We start from the raw sequence: 16977 nt of genomic DNA on the forward strand, positions 1-16977 counted from the left end.
AATGGGGTTCCAATCTACATGAATTGGTCGTCTCTGCAGTTGGGATAGGTCTTCGGCCGGTGGACTTGTTGTACTTTTTGCTGGAGTGGGATTTTTCTGTGGTACGACTGGTGCTATGGCAACTGAAATCGGCACACCTTTTGCTGGAGTGCAGGTCATGTGTGGTGGGGCTAGTGGTGTGGCCAGTAAAGTATGGGTACAGTGTGCTGGAGTCGGTCCTACGTTTTGTGTCACTGGTTGTACATCCAATATAAGTGAGGTGCTGTCTGATTTCTCCGGCACCACCACATTTTTCATGGACTTTGCTGGTGCTCCTTCAGGTTCGACAATCACCCTCTTCCTTTTTGATGTCTGATGCACAAGAACATCATTTGAGTAAAAAAACATGGTATGATGACAGATGGAATATGCATTGATAATGGATGGGCATGGCATCTTGACATATATGATGAGTAAACTAAGTAGATGGCGGTGCAACAAAGTAGAAGAAATGCAAGACAACATATGCAAGTTACGCGCAATCAATAAAACCTTGCCAAATTAGAATAGGCACCTTGATGGGTGAACAGGACATGCCATCTGCCTTTGACTCCTCGAGGTCAGAATAGTCATTAGGATCATATTCTGAACAAGAATCTACAGGTGGGGAGCGTATGAGTTTCATTGCATCCAGAATGGCACTCAATGCCTTGGTGCCAATTTTGTAAGTTGTTGCAGTGTTGCACAATATTCTTCTGATGCGCGGATTCTGATATTGACTATAATTACGTATAATATCTGAGAACCATGAAAAAATAAATAGTAGTGAGATTATCTTTGTAATGCAGAGGATATTCTTATATAGTGGCGCCCCTGTAAACCCTTGTGTGCTATCACTGGATTCTATTCTGAACCCTGTAAACCTTTGTTTTTGCCACTCTAGTTTTTGCCAACTTTGCTTATGCCACTCTAGAATTTGACATCTCACTTTTGCCACTCTTAGCTTTTAACAATACATCACAAATGCCATTCCATGGCAAAAATGATAATTTTTATTTCACTTTTGCCACTCTTAGCTTTTGACATGTATCACAATTGCCACTCTAAAATTATCGTTTTTGCCACAGAATGGCAAAAGTGATATATTGTCAAAAGCTAAGAGTGGCAAAAGTGAAATGTCAAATTCTAGAGTGGCATAAGCAAAGTTGGCAAAAACTAGAGTGGCAAAAACAAAGTTTTCCCAAAACTGAAAGCATTAGGACGATTAAGACTCTTCTTATTACACCTCGAAGAACACGAGGCTAAGAGAAACAGAAACTACAACATATACACATCGAAGAACACGAGGCTAAATGAAAGTAATTGAAAGGGTGTTACTTACCAAAGCTCGTTTTACAGGTTTGGTGCGGCTCCTCTTTAACTTGCCACGCTCTTTGAAGATGTCCCCAATATCCCGTGTTTGATCTTCATTGCTCCTTTGCATGTTCGCACTCGTGGTTTTAAAATCTCAACATGGAAAGAAAAATATACTACTAGTAATACTCATGCATCTTGTGGGCAACATTAAAGCACGTGTTTTCCACGTTAGAGCATCTCCAACAGAAGCGCAACGCGCGGTGTTTTAAAAAAGCGTTTACAACGCTGGAATAGCCAGTTTATGTGGGCCCGGAGTGCTGATCGAGAAGTAGAGATAGAGACTAGAGACTAGAGAGTAGAGACATAGATAGTTCTCGGCATAGATATATCATAGAAAGATAAAAAAAAATAGATAGTTCAACTACTCCTCGTCGACCGACTCCTCCTCGGTGATGTCCTCCTCCGATGTCTAAATGTAGGCGTGAAGATACCGATCGTCGTCGGATTTCGAGGGCGACGCTGCTCCTAGCCTCATGTTGAATTGAGTGTCCGCTTTTCGCGTACGCTTGTCCTCATGATAGGCGGCTCGCCCCACCCTCCTCTTCTCCCTCTCCACCCTCCTTTGCGCCTAGAACTCGTGCTCGTTGATGATGTCCTGCGGGAAGCATTGGCACCACAGCGCCATGGCTTCCTCGTCCATCTTGGCGATACCAAGACGGTGCTCCCGCCTCTGGTTGTCGCGACGATCCTCGTCGGTGATAAGCCACGGCAGAGACGCGAGCTCCTGCGCCCACTCCCACGTCGGCACATTGGGGAAGTTCAATGTTCTATGAGGCCACGGGAGGTGCCACGCCACCGCATCATATGCGCGGGCAGACTCGTTGGCGGTGTTGAAATTGCCGAGGCCGAGGCGCATCCCGCAGAACCGGATCTCGGTGGAGAAGCCGCCGGAGGGGCGCGCATGGACGCCACGGTGTCCCCAAGTTTCCCAGCGACGCGAAGGCATGGTGGCGCGGCGGCGGCGAGGCGAGGAAGAGCGGTGGCGAGACGCAGAGAGGGGAGAGAGCGGTGGAAAGGCACAGAGCGGTGGGAGGGTTTTGGATTTTATAAAGCGTGTCGGACGCCGCGCTCCAAAACTAGCGCGCGCCGGCCGCTTTTTCCCGCGCGCGCGATCCTTTCCCGACGTCCCTGCTATCTCTACTCTCTTCTCTACTATTATATTTATTTAATATTTAATATTTATCTCTACTTTTCTACTCTTTTAAAAAACAGAGTTGGTGATGATGGTGTGCCTGCCATCCTGCAATATAGGCCGTCCGATTATATCCGACGGATAGGAAGGAAACTATGGCAATTTTGCAGAAAGATACCCACACCCCTCTCTAGATTTGCAAATAAGGCCTTCCCTTCGTTCATCCTTTTCTCCCACAAGATAAACTACTCATACAAATGCATCTTGATGTTCCGTGCAACGCATGGGCATCTTGCTAGTTCTAAAAAAACTTTCTGTCATTTGCCACACTACTGGTTGCAGATGAAGAACCTACCCAAGCACAGCGCAATACAGGAGCGACGCACAATTATAAGCTGATATTCTGTTGGACAATGGAGGCTATAACCAATTACTTTTACAGGAACAATAGCAACCAGGAAATTTGAAGGGTAGGTATGAACAAAATTGGAACTGCACATGTACTTCTAAGTGATTCAATACACACATTACCAATCGAGGATGAGAACGATGGTTGCGGCGGCCTCTGTGCATCATGGCGGCAATAGGAGTCAGTTCATTGTCCATGATGGTGGTGCTTCTGCGCTTGGCGTCGGCTTCCGGGAAGCAGATCCGAGACTGTGGAAGATGGTGCCGGGGAAGAGGCTCCGTGTACGATGATGACGGTGGACCGGCTCCAGTGCGGCGTACGAGGTCATCGATGAGGCAGATGCGTTGCAGTGGATGATTGCGCCGATGTAGAAGGGGAGGAGCACGAAGGCTGCGGTGCCGTGGAGAAGTCTATTTTGCTGCGGGGATAGAAAATGGGGAGTATTCAGGTGTACTACTCTAGGTGCTGGGGTGGGGTTGGCCGGGTAGGGTGAACCTGAAGTTACGAAAACAGCCCCCTACGAAGCGTCATCCATAGGCCTGTTTCGAAGGCTATGATGGTAACTTCGCACTGCTCGAATGAGGGTCGCGGGAGATTTTCCCGCCGACCTCAAAATTTTGTGACACTGAACTCCCCGTGTGGCGTGTTGGGTGATAGGGCTAAGCAACTAGCGAGTGGTACTAGTTGTTAGTAGTACTAGTAACTACTAGTACTCCCTCAGTTTTTTATTAACTCTGGATATTAGGTTTGAGCGAAGTCAAACTTCCTAAAGTTTGACCAAGTTTACAGAAAAATATAAACATTTACCATAACAAATATGTATGATGTGAAAGTACATTCAATAATGAATCTAATGGTATTTATTTGTTATTGTATATGTTAATATTTTTTGTTATAAACTTTCTAAGATTTGACAAAACTTGACTTTGACCAATGCTAATACGCGGACTTCAATAAAAACGGAGGGATTACACATTTTTTTTCTTAGTTTGTAGTGAATTAATCATTTGTAGTAATTGTGAAATAAATATATTAGGCTACTGACTTCGAATGTAATGGTCTATACAATTCAATAGTTACAATCATTGTTGAATTCCAAGATACATACGAGGTCTATAGTACTTCACAATATGCTCAAACTCACATAATCCCAGTCAAATGAGAATCTAAATGCATTTCATAGTTATTACTTTGTAGGATGCAACAAAACCAACCATAACTCTACATCATCCATTATAAAAGCAACATTTCGAACACATCCCAATGTGTGAATGAAATGTGTAGAGAGAGCTTGCAAAGATGGAGCAGATGGGCCGGGAAAGATTGTATGTATGTGGACGAGAGAGTAGGAGACAAACCTAACGAGAGAGAGAGAGAGAAAGAGAGAGAAATAAGTTAGGTCTATGAGAAAGATGGAGACATGTAATATACTGAGATGCGTGTGCATCCGGATTCTGTACATGTGGAAGGAGAAGAGACACTAGGTTTGATGATAGAGTTGGTAAACATGGACGAGAGGGGAAGGATCTCGTGGGTTGAGGGATTGATAGTTTTGTGCGGGAGAGAGAGGGATTGATAATTTTATGCAGGAGAGAGGGGGGAGGAGTCAGTCAGCCGTCGTCACATCATCCTGCTTCCAAATGGCCCCGCATTCTCTAGTGCAGTGTGGTCGCCGTCTTCGATCTCCTCGATGCCCTCTTTGAAGATTGAGGTGTTGTGCATGCTGGGGTGCAGAGAAGCACAAACGAGAGTGGTCGCCATATAACCTTGGATGGGAATGAATTGTGTGCTCGGGGGAGGGGGGTGTGTGTGCGGTGTGTGTGTGTGTGTGTGGGTGTGTGGGTGTGTGGGTGTGTGTCAGATATTGAGAGAAATCAAAACTATGGAGAGAAATGTGTGTGTATGTGATGGAAAGCTACATGCTAAATAGGGTTTTCACGAAGAGATTGTGCGTGCGAGATAGAGAGCGATGTGCGGGCCTTGAGGTGGGCAGGGGTCGGGTGAGGGTGTCAAAATGTGTGCGTTGATGCATGTGTTACATGCGATCGTGCGAGGGGCGGACGAATCGAGAGAGATGGTTCTTGTGTTACGGATGCTCCTCTCTCTCTCTCTCTAACACACACACACAAGTACAAATAGAAGACCGTTCCCTCATGTATACACAACATATCGGCATCTGTCTATGTCTCACTCATGCATGATCATTTGCACATTCACACCTCTATATGTCTCTATCACACGCACACCGTCTCCACATTGCCCTTCCTCCGCGACACACATTTGGACACATACACACGTTCTCTCTCAGTCACACACACAAAATCATTATTAAAAAAACTAGGGCGCACCTAAAACGTCCAAATCCAAATAAACACGAACTGGAGCTAAATTCAAATATATGGAAATATTGTAGCGTCAAGAACTTTTCCAGGAAAAAAAATGTTGACTAATATTCAGGGATTGTTTTCACACACACAAAAAGGTTCGGTGGATGTCCTTCGAGCGCGACATGGTGACGCATCGTTCGATCAATCGCGTGGTCGCGGTTCACGCGCTTGCACAGGATTCCGTATCATGGTTGTGGTAACTAATATAAGCGTTGCCTCAGTCTAATGTTTACGTGTACTAGTACGGTTTTCTTTTAAGTTTGACCAACCCTATATAAAACTAAACTAAGCTCCCATATGTGCACTCATCAATATGCCGCCGCCGTTGCGCATGCTAGTGCCCGCCTGCTCCGGCCAACCATTTCTCACCCATCACCGCCGTGTCACCGCCATCCCTGTGCCATGAAGTCGAAGGCTCGCCCGCTCACGTTGTCTGCAGTCCCTCCTCGCGATGCTGCCGCGCTGCCAAGCACGCGAGCAGCTGGTGGAGCCGTGTCTATGCATGCAACTTACGAAGAGGAGGACGAGCGCGTGCTCCAGCACGCCGGTGAGGAGGAACTAGCGTGTCATCGCCGTCTCCACCCGCGCGGAGGAGGCGCGCATGGTGGCTATCACGGTGGAAGCCGGTCGCACCAGCACCGAGCCCGCAAACCGGGTGTGGACGCGGAATCTACCTTCGAGACCTTGAATGCCACATGGATCCTGCAATCTGAAGGAGAAATTTGGGTCAGTCGACTCTTGTGAGCCATTGGATGCAACATGGATGGCCAAAAGGGCTTCTTCAACCTCCGAAATTGATGCACTGTTCATCTTCTCTCTCAGGCCTCGAGCCGCCTGCCTGCCACACGCCTAACCACCTGCCAGCACCGCCGTGCCCTCCCCTGAACTGCCTACCACCGCCATGCTCCCCCCACCCCCACCATCCGTTTAACCCCGGGCACGATCCATTTTTTCTGGTGAACTGCATTCCACACCCAACACTCATAAGATAGATCATGGGCACCCTGCCACCCTAATATAGATACTGGGGTAGCTTCTCTGCCGGCTTCTTCCTTTGCTCCGTCGAACTTCTTTCACAAATCTATTGACCCAAATTATACTACTAGTACGAACATATTAAGTAAAGTAGGAACACGAAGATACAAGCAGTAGTACCAACTGCAAGAAGAACAGTAGTAAGACATAGTACTAGTACTACTGTATGTACTAAAGAGTTCAAATAACGAGAAAGAACATAAAGTTCAAATAATGAGAAAGAACATAAACATAGTTCTGCTGGGGGCTCAGCACAACACACCCCTGGAATAAAACTAAGCAACTAGTCCGCTTGACACTGCAGTAGAACCAGCATGAGCGATGGCACTGCCACCTTTACTCGGAGTCCGAGTCCACATCCTCAACTTCGTCTTCGTCCCTCTTCCTCTTTGTCGACGCTTCTTTGCTTGAACCGGACACTAGTCTCTGCTTCTTCATCCAATCCTTGTAGATATTTAAACAAAGGTAGGCATCCATTGATGCGTACAAGATGTGATCTCTATCTATTGTCTTCGACTCCCATGCATGATGAAACTTGTGGCGAGGTTTCTTCAGTTTAGCGTACGAAGGATCAATCATGGCTACTGCCAGGGTCAGCATTGACGGCTGAGAGGAGGACACCAGGCTTGCCTTCTAGAGATCGAAGGGCTGGCCTACAATGTGGCATATCCGACCCAGGACATCCGTGTCGTTCCTAAAGTGTATAGTAACGAATTTCACTCTTTCGTCCTTGAGGCAGTTATTAAAATCCTAGCACTCAACGTTGGCATGGCATATGTGGTAGACCAAGCACACGTTATGTACGCAAACCTGGATCACGACGGGCTTCTTCTTCTCTGCCTCCTTTAGAATCTTCTCGCTTTCCAGGACCGTGGTGTACTCAACAACTAGCCCAGCGACCCACTCATCCTTTGAACTGTTGAACATGCATAGGAAGCGAGCAAGGCATGCTTTCACCGTCATGGATCCATGGGTGTAGATGACGATGAACTCATCGCCGGTGATGTCTCTAACCTGGTACTCAGCGGCGACCATGGAGATTTGGGAGGCCATGGATTTTGGAGGATGGTTAGGAGAAGTTTAACTGGTGTGATGTGAAAGGACGGGACGACTGGGAGAGAACTATTGTAAGGTAGAAGGCGGGGACAAGTAGGGCATGCGAACGCGTGGGGTTGTTGGCTTACCCGGTGGATAAACGGCTGCAAGCCCCCAAAGAGTTCTCGAGTACTATGCGGGACCCACTAGATGTCATGTCTACTAGACCCATATCGTAGGCCTGACGGTATAGCTTCTGCCTGTTCGCACGCCATGCCGGCGCGTGGATGTAACTTCACTTAATTCTCTCAACCGTTGCGCCTCCCACGACCTTCGTCTCCCTCGCGGGATCACGCCTTTTGAGGCTTCGACTGGCTATAAATGAGCAATTTTTTGCCTACTCCGCATGCATGATACTCCCTCTGGTCCTTTTTACTTCCGTCAACCGTTTGCAAAGTTTTTGACAAAATTTATACTAAAAATATCAATATCTATAATACTGATTATAATGAGTATAAAAACTACGTTTTATAATGAGTATAAAAATATTGATTTGACATTGTGAATGTTGATGTACATTTTTCTATAAGTTTGGTCAAAGTAGAGGTACATTGACTTTAGACAAAACTTAAATGCACAATGCAGACTAGTTCCTCCGTCCAGGTGCGTGCCATGTCCTATCTAGTCATCACAACAAGGTTAGCTATTAGAGTACCACTACCTCCCTCCCCCTAAAGGGCTCGATTAAAAAATTTCACCTACTCTTACCAAGATAGAGGCGATGGAATAGTTTTTGTAGTGGTTTCTAGAGTCTGGACTCCATCTTCAGGAACCTTTACCGCCGTCGGCAAGAATGCAAGGACATGAACGAGAAAGGAAATGAGGCTGGAATGAGTAGTTCTGTATTTTATACAGTGGCAGAGGTGGGTAAATTTCTGCTATACCTCCGGTGGCAAGGCCATGTCTCTATGCACACACATCTCAACCGTTGGATCCAAGTAGATCGAACGACTCACATTGTCCAGAGGCAGACACACCATCACCACCAACTGAGATTTTTATAGGAGTAATAAATAACTATATAGAGTAGAAAATAGAGATAAGAGTAGAGATAGAGAGTAGAGATTAGTCAATATTATCTTTAGGCTATTCGTAGTAGAAAGTATCATATACTAGTATCATGTGCATGATACTAGTGTATGATACGGGACTACCTTTATAGTGCCATGTATGACACAAAGTAGCATAGTATTTAACATGATACTGTTGGAAATATTCCCTAGAGGCAATAATAAATTGATTATTATTATATTTCCTTGTTCATGATAATCGTTTATTATCCATGCTAGAATTGTATTGATAGGAAACTCAGATACATGTGTGGATACATAGACAACACCATGTCCCTAGTAAGCCTCTAGTTGACTAGCTCGTTGATCAATAGATGGTCATGGTTTCCTGACCATGGACATTGGATGTTGTTGATAACGGGATCACATCATTAGGAGAATGATGTGATGGACAAGACCCAATCCTAAGCCTAGCACAAGATCATGTAGTTCGTATGCTAAAGCTTTTCTAATGTCAAGTATCATTTCCTTAGACCATGAAATTGTGCAACTCCCGGATACCGTAGGAGTGCTTTGGGTGTGCCAAACGTCACAACGTAACTGGGTGGCTATAAAGGTACACTACAGGTATCTCCGAAAGTGTCTGTTGGGTTGGCACGAATCGAGACTGGGATTTGTCACTCCGTGTAAACGAAGAGGTATCTCTGGGCCCACTCGGTAGGACATCATCATAATGTGCAAAATGTGATCAAGGAGTTAATCACGGGATGATGTGTTACGGAACGAGTAAAGAGACTTGCCGGTAACAAGATTGAACAAGGTATCGGGATACCAACGATCGAATCTCGGGCAATTATCGTACCGCTAGATAAAGGGAATTGTATACGGGATTGATTAAGTCCTTGACATCGTGGTTCATCCGATGAGATCATCATGGAGCATGTGGGAGCCAACATGGGTATCCAGATCCCGCTGTTGGTTATTGACCGGAGAGTCATCTCGGTCATGTCTGCATGTCTCCCGAACCCGTAGGGTCTACACACTTAAGGTTCGGTGACGCTACGGTTATAGAGATATTAGTATGCGGTAACCCGAAAGTTGTTCGGAGTCCCGGATGAGATCCCAGACGTCACGAGGAGTTCTGGAATGGTCCGGAGGTAAAGAATTATATATAGGAAGTGCTATTTCGGCTATCGGGACAAGTTTCAGGGTCACCGGTATTGTACCGGGACCACCGGAAGGGTCCCGGGGGTCCACCGGGTGGGGCCACCTGCCCCGGGGGGGCACATGGGCTGTAGGGGGTGCGCCTTGGCCTGTATGGACCAAGGGCACCAGCCCCAAGAGGCCCATGCGCCAAGACATAAGGGAAAGGAAGAGTCCTAAAAGGGGAAGGCACCTCCGAGGTGCCTTGGGGAGGATGGACTCCTCCCTGGCCGCACCCTTCCTTGGAGGAAGGGCCAAGGCTTCCCCCCCTCTCCCTTGGCCCTATATATAGTGGGGGAAGGGAGGGCAGCAATACCTAAGCCCTGGCGCCTCCCTCTCCCTCCCATGACACATCTCCCTCCTCCCGCAGCGCTTGGCGAAGCCCTGTTGGAATCCCGCTACTTCCACCATCACGCCGTCGTGCTGCTGGATCTCCATCAACCTCTCCTCCCCCCTTGCTGGATCAAGAAGGAGGAGACGTCGCTGCTCCGTACGTGTGTTGAACGCGGAGGTGCCGTCCGTTCGGCGCTAGGATCATCGGTGATTTGGATCACGACGAGTACGACTCCATCAACCACGTTCTCTTGAACGCTTCTGCGTGCGATCTACAAGGTATGTAGATCCACTCCTCCCTAGTTGCTAGATGACTCCATAGATTGATCTTGGTGACACATAGGAAAATTTTGAATTATTGCTACGTTCCCCAACAGTGGTATCAGAGCCAGGTTTATGCGTAGTTTCTATGCACGAGTAGAACACAAAGTAGTTGTGGGCGTTGATTTTGTTCAATATGCTTACCGTTACTAGTCCAATCTTGATTCGGCGGCATTGTGGGATGAAGTGGCCCGGACCGACCTTACACGTACTCTTGCGTGAGACTGGTTCCACCGACTGACATGCACTAGTTGCATAAGGTGGCTAGCGGGTGACTGTCTCTCCCACTTTAGTCGGATCGGATTCGATGAAAAGGGTCCTTATGAAGGGTAAATAGCAATTGGCATATCACGTTGTGGTTTTTGCGTAGGTAAGAAACGTTCTTGCTAGAAACCCATAGCAGCCACGTAAAACATGCAAACAACAATTAGAGGACGTCTAACTTGTTTTTGCAGGGTATGCTATGTGATGTGATATGGCCAAAGGATGTGATGAATGATATATGTGATGTATGAGATGATCATGTTCTTGTAATAGGAATCACGACTTGCATGTTGATGAGTATGACAACCGGCAGGAGCCATAGGAGTTGTCTTTATTTATTATATGACCTGCGTGTCATTGAACAACGCCATGTAATTACTTTACTTTATTGCTAACCGTTAGCTGTAGAAGTAGAAGTAATAGTTGGCGAGACAACTTCATGAAGACACGATGATGGAGATCATGATAATGGAGATCATGGTGTCATGCCGGTGACGATGATGATCATGGAGCCCCGAAGATGGAGATCAAAAGGAGCAATATGATATTGGCCATATCATGTCACTATTTGATTGCATGTGATGTTTATCATGTTAATACTTCTTATTTGCTTAGAACGACGGTAGTAAATAAGATGATCCCTCATTAAAATTTCAAGAAAGTGTTCCCCCTAACTATGCACCGTTGTGAAGGTTCGTCGTTTCGAAGCACCACGTGATGATCGGGTGTGATAGATTCTTACGTTCGAATACAACGGGTGTTGACGAGCCTAGCATGTACAGACATGGCCTCGGAACACATGCAAAACACTTAGGTTGACTTGATGAGCCTAGCATGTACAGACATGGCCTCGGAACACAAGAGACCGAAAGGTCGAGCATGAGTCATATGGTAGATACGATCAACATGAATATGTTCACCGATGTTGACTAGTCCGTCTCACGTGATGATCGGACACGGCCTAGTTGACTCGGATCATGTAATCACTTAGATGACTAGAGGGATGTCTATCTGAGTGGGAGTTCATAAGATGAACTTAATTATCCTGAACATAGTCAAAAGTTCTTCGCAAATTATGTCGTAGCTCGCGCTTCAGTTCTACTGTTTAGATATGTTCCTAGAGAAAATTTAGTTGAAAGTTGATAGTAGCAATTATGCGGACTAGGTCCGTAAACTGAGGATTGTCCTCATTGCTTCATAGAAGGCTTATGTCCTTAATGCACCGCTCAGTGTGCTGAACCTCGAACTTCGTCTGTGGATGTTGCGAACATCTGACATACACGTTTTGATGACTACATGATAGTTCAGTGCGTAATGCTAAATGGTTTAGAATTGAGGCACCAAAGACATTTTTGAAACATCGCAGAACATATGAGATGTTCCAAGGACTGAAATTGGGATTTCAGGCTCATGCCCACGTCAAGAGGTATAAGACCTCCGACGATTTTCTTAGCCTGCAAACTAAGGGAGAAAAGCTCAATTGTTGAGCTTGTGCTCAGATTGTCTGAGTACAACAATCATTTGAATCAAGTGGGAGTTGATCTTCCAGATGAGATAGTGATGTTTCTCCGAAGTCATTACCACCAAGCTGCTAGAGCTTCGTGATGAACTATAATATATTAGGGACATATATGATGATCCTTGAGATATTCGCGATGTTTGACACCACAAAAGTAGAAATCAAGAAGGAGCATCAATTGTTGATGGTTGGTGAAACCACTAGTTTCAAGAAGGGCAAGGGCAAGAAGGGATACTTCATGAAACGGCAAATCAGGTGCTGCTCTAGTGAAGAAACCCAAGGTTGAACCCAAACCCGAGACTAAGTGCTTCTGTAATAAGGGGAACAGCCACTGGAGCAGAATTACCCTAGATACTTGGTAGATGAGAAGGCTGGCAAGGTCGATAGAAGTATATTGGATATACATTGTGTTAATGTGTACTTTACTAGTACTCCTAGTAGCACCAGGGTATTAGATACCGGTTCGGTTGCTAAGTGTTAGTAACTCGAAATAAAAGCTACGGAATAAACGGAGACTAGCTAAAGGTGAGCTGATGATATGTGTTGGAAGTGTTTCCAATGTTGATATGATCAAGCATCGCACGCTCCCTCTACCATCGAGATTGGTGTTTGCGTTGAGCATAGACATGATCGGATTATGTCTATCGCAATACAGTTATTCATTTAAGGAGAATAATGGTTACTCTGTTTATTTGAATAATACCTTCAATGGTCTTGCACCTAAAATAAATGGTTCATTGAATCTCGATCATAGTGATACACATGTTCATGACAAAAGATATAAGATAGTAATGATAGTACCACCTACTTGTGGCACTGCCACTTAAGTCATATCGGTATAAAACGCATGAAGAGGCTCCATGTTGATGGATCTTTGGACTCACTCATTTTTGAAAAGTTTGAGACATGCGAACCATGTCTATTGGTGTGTATGCATGAAGAAACTCCATGCAAATGGACCGTTTTGACTCACTTGATTTTGAATCACTTGAGACATGCAAATCATACCACATGGGCAAGATGACTGAAAGCCTCATTTTCAGTAAAATGAAACTAGAAAGCAACTTGTTGGAAGTAATACATTTTGATGTGTGCAGTCCAATGAGTGCTGAGGCGTCTAGTGGATATCGTTATGTTCTTACTTCACAGATGATTTGAGTAGATGTTGAGTATATTTACTTGATGAATCACGAGTCTGAATTATTGAAAGGTTCAAGTAATTTCAGGGTGAAGTTGAAAGATCGTCGTGACAAGAGGATAAAAGATCTATGATATGATCATAGAGATGAATATCTGAATTACGAGTTTGGCACATAATTAAGACATTGTGGAAATTGTTTCACAACTAATACAGCCTGGAACACCATAGTGTGATGGTGTGTCCGAACATCATAACTGCACCCTATTGGATATGATGCATACCATGATGTCTCTTATCAAATTACCACGATAGTTTATGGGTTAGGCATTAGAGACAACCACATTCACTTTAAATAGGGCACCACATAATTCCGATGAGATGACACCGTATGAACTATGGTTTAGAGAAACCTAAGCTGTCATTTCTTAAAATTTTGGGGCTGCGACGCTTATGCGAAAAAATTTCAGGCTGATAAGCTCGAACCCAAAGCGGATAAATGCATCTTCATAGGACGCCCAAAACAGTTGGGTATACCTCCTGTCTCAGATCTGAAAGCAATAAGGGATTGTTTCTAGAATTGGGTCCTTTCTCGAGGAAAAGTTTCTCTTGAAAGAATTGAGTGGGAGGATGGTGGAGACTTGATGAGGTTATTGAACCGTCTCTTCAACTAGTGTGTGACAGGGCACAGGGAGTTGTTCCTGTGGCACCTACACCAATTGAAGTGGAAGCTTATGATAGTGATCATGAAACTTCAGATCAAGTCACTACCAAACCTCGTGGGATGACAAGGATGCGTACTACTTCAGAGTGGTACGTAATCCTGTCTTGGAAGTCATGTTGCTAGACAACAATGAACCTACAAGCTATGGAGAAGCAATGGTGGGCCCGAATTCCGATAAATGGCTCGAGGCCATAAAATCCGAGAGAGGATCCATGTATGGAAACAAAGTGTAGACTTTGACAGAACAGCTCGATGGTCGTGAGGCTGTTGAGTACAGATGGATTTTAAAAGGAAGACGGACAATGATGGTAAATGCCACCATTAAGAAAGCTCGACTTGTCATTAAGATGTTTTCCGACAAGTTCAAGGAGTTGACTATGATGAGACTTTCTCACTCGTAGCGATGCTAAGAGTCTGTTGGAATTATATTAGCAATTACTGCATTATTTGTGAAATCTTGCAGATAGGATGCCAAAAACCATTGTTTCCTCGACGATTTTTGAGGAAAGATTGTATGTGATACAACCGGAAGGTTTTGTCAATCCTGAAAGATGCTAACAAGTATGCCAAGCTCTAGCAATCCTTCTAAGGACTGGAGTAAGCATCTCGGAGTTGGAATGTATGCTTTGATAAGATGATCAAAGTTTTGGGTGTATACAAAGTTTATGAGAAACTTGTATTTCCAAAGAAGTGAGTGGGAGCACTATAGAATTTCTGATAAATATATGTTGTTGACATATTGTTGATCAGAAATGACGTAGAATTTCTGGAAAGCATATAGGGTTATTTGGAAAGTGTTTTTCAATGGAAAGCCTGGATCAAGCTATTTGAACATTGAGCATCAAGATCTATAAGGATAGATCAAAACGCTTAATGGTACTTTCAAATGAGCACATACCTTGACATGATCTTGAAGGTGTTCAAGATGGATCAGTCAAAGAAGGAGTTCTTGCCTGAGTTGTAAGGTATGAAGTTAAGACTTAAAGCTAGACCACGGCAGAATAGAGAGAAAGGACGAAGGTCGTCCCCTATGCTTAAGACATAGGCTCTACAGTATGTTATGCTGTGTACCGCACCTGATGTGTGCCTTGCCACATATCTGGCAAGAGGGTACAAAGGTAATCTAGGAGTAGATCACCAGATAGCAGTCTAAATTATCCTTAGAGGAATAAGGATATGTTTCTCGGTTATGGAGGTGATAAAGAGTTCGACGTAAAGAGTTACGTCGATGCAAGCTTAACACCTATCCGGATAGCTCTGAGTAGAGATACCGGATACGTATAATGGAGCAACAATTTAGAATAGCTCCAAGTAGAACAGTTATTTGAAATGCCTCCAAATATAGCGTAGTAGCTGCATCTACAAGATGACATAGAGATTTGCGAAGTACATATGGATCTGAAAGATTTAGACCCGTCGACTATAACATCTCTCACAAGCATAACATGATCAAACCCAGAACTCATCGAGTGTTAATCACATGGTAATGTGAACTAGATTATTGACTCTAGTAAACTCTTTGGGTGTTAGTCACATGGGGATGTGACCTTGAGTACATATCGATGTGAACTGGATTATTGACTCTAGTGCAAGTGGGAGACTGTTGGAAATATGCCCTAGAGGCAATAATAAATTGATTATTATTATATTTCCTTGTTCATGATAATCGTTTATTATCCATGCTAGAATTGTATTGATAGTAAACTCAGATACATGTGTGGATACATAGACAACACCATGTCCCTAGTAAGCCTCTAGTTGACTAGCTCGTTGATCAATAGATGGTCACGGTTTCCTGACCATGGACATTGGATGTCATTGATAACGGGATCACATCATTAGGAGAATGATGTGATGGACAAGACCCAATCCTAAGCCTAGCACAAGATCATGTAGTTCGTATGCTAAAGCTTTTCTAATGTCAAGTATCATTTCCTTAGACCATGAGATTGTGCAACTCCCGGATACCGTAGGAGTGCTTTGGGTGTGCCAAACGTCACAACGTAACTGGGTGGCTATAAAGGTACACTACAGGTATCTCCGAAAGTGTCTGTTGGGTTGGCACGAATCGAGACTGGGATTTGTCACTCCGTGTAAACGGAGAGGTATCTCTGGGCCCACTCGGTAGGACATCATCATAATGTGCACAATGTGATCAAGGAGTTGATCATGGGATGATGTGTTACGGAGTGATTAAAGAGACTTGCCGGTAACGAGATTGAACAAGGTATCGGGATACCGACGATCGAATCTTGGGCAAGTATCGTACCGCTAGATAAAGGGAATTGTATACGGGATTGATTAAGTCCTTGACATTGTGGTTCATCCGATGAGATCATCGTGGAACATGTGGGAGCCAACATGGGTATCCAGATCCCGCTGTTGGTTATTGACCGGAGAATCATCTCGGTCATGTCTGCATGTCTCCCGAACCCGTAGGGTCTACACACTTAAGGTTCGGTGACGCTAGGGTTATAGAGATATTAGTATGCGGTAACCCGAAAGTTGTTTGGAGTCCCGGATGAGATCCCGGACGTCACGAGGAGTTCCGGAATGGTCCGAAGGTAAAGAATTATATATAGGAAGTGCTATTTCGGCTATCGGGACAAGTTTCGGGGTCACCGGTATTGTACCGGGACCACCGGAAGGGTCCCGGGGGTCCACCGGGTGGGGCCACCTGCCCCGGGGGGCACATGGGCTGTAGGGGGTGTGCCTTGGCCTGTATGGGCCAAGGGCACCAGCCCCAAGAGGCCCATGCGCCAAGAGATAAGGGAAAGGAAGAGTCCTAAAAGGGGAAGGCACCTCCGAGGTGCCTTGGGGAGGATGGACTCCTCCCTGGCCGCACCCTTCCTTGGAGGAAGGGCCAAGGCTGCGCCCCCCCCCTCTCCCTTGTCCCTATATATAGTGGGGGAAGGGAGGGCAGCAATACCTAAGCCCTGGCGCCTCCCTCTCCCTCCCATGACACATCTCCCTCCTCCCGCAGCGCTTGGCGAAGCCCTATTGGAATCCCGC

At 45.3% G+C, this 16977-nt stretch overlaps 1 protein-coding gene across 1 annotated transcript; it reads right to left on the reverse strand.

The window, feature by feature from the left end:
• Window positions 1–1963: 1963 nt before the first annotated feature.
• On the reverse strand, window positions 1964–2341 carry LOC147964730 (ethylene-responsive transcription factor ERF071-like). The gene has a single exon (XM_087530132.1). The coding sequence runs from the start codon at window positions 2339–2341 to the stop codon at window positions 1964–1966; it is 378 nt and encodes a 125-aa protein (XP_087386258.1).
• Window positions 2342–16977: the final 14636 nt, after the last annotated feature.

This window comes from Triticum urartu, chromosome 6A (genome assembly GCF_056163025.1).
Source record: "Triticum urartu cultivar PI428250 chromosome 6A, HENAU_Tu73, whole genome shotgun sequence".
Classification (NCBI taxonomy): domain Eukaryota; kingdom Viridiplantae; phylum Streptophyta; class Magnoliopsida; order Poales; family Poaceae; genus Triticum; species Triticum urartu.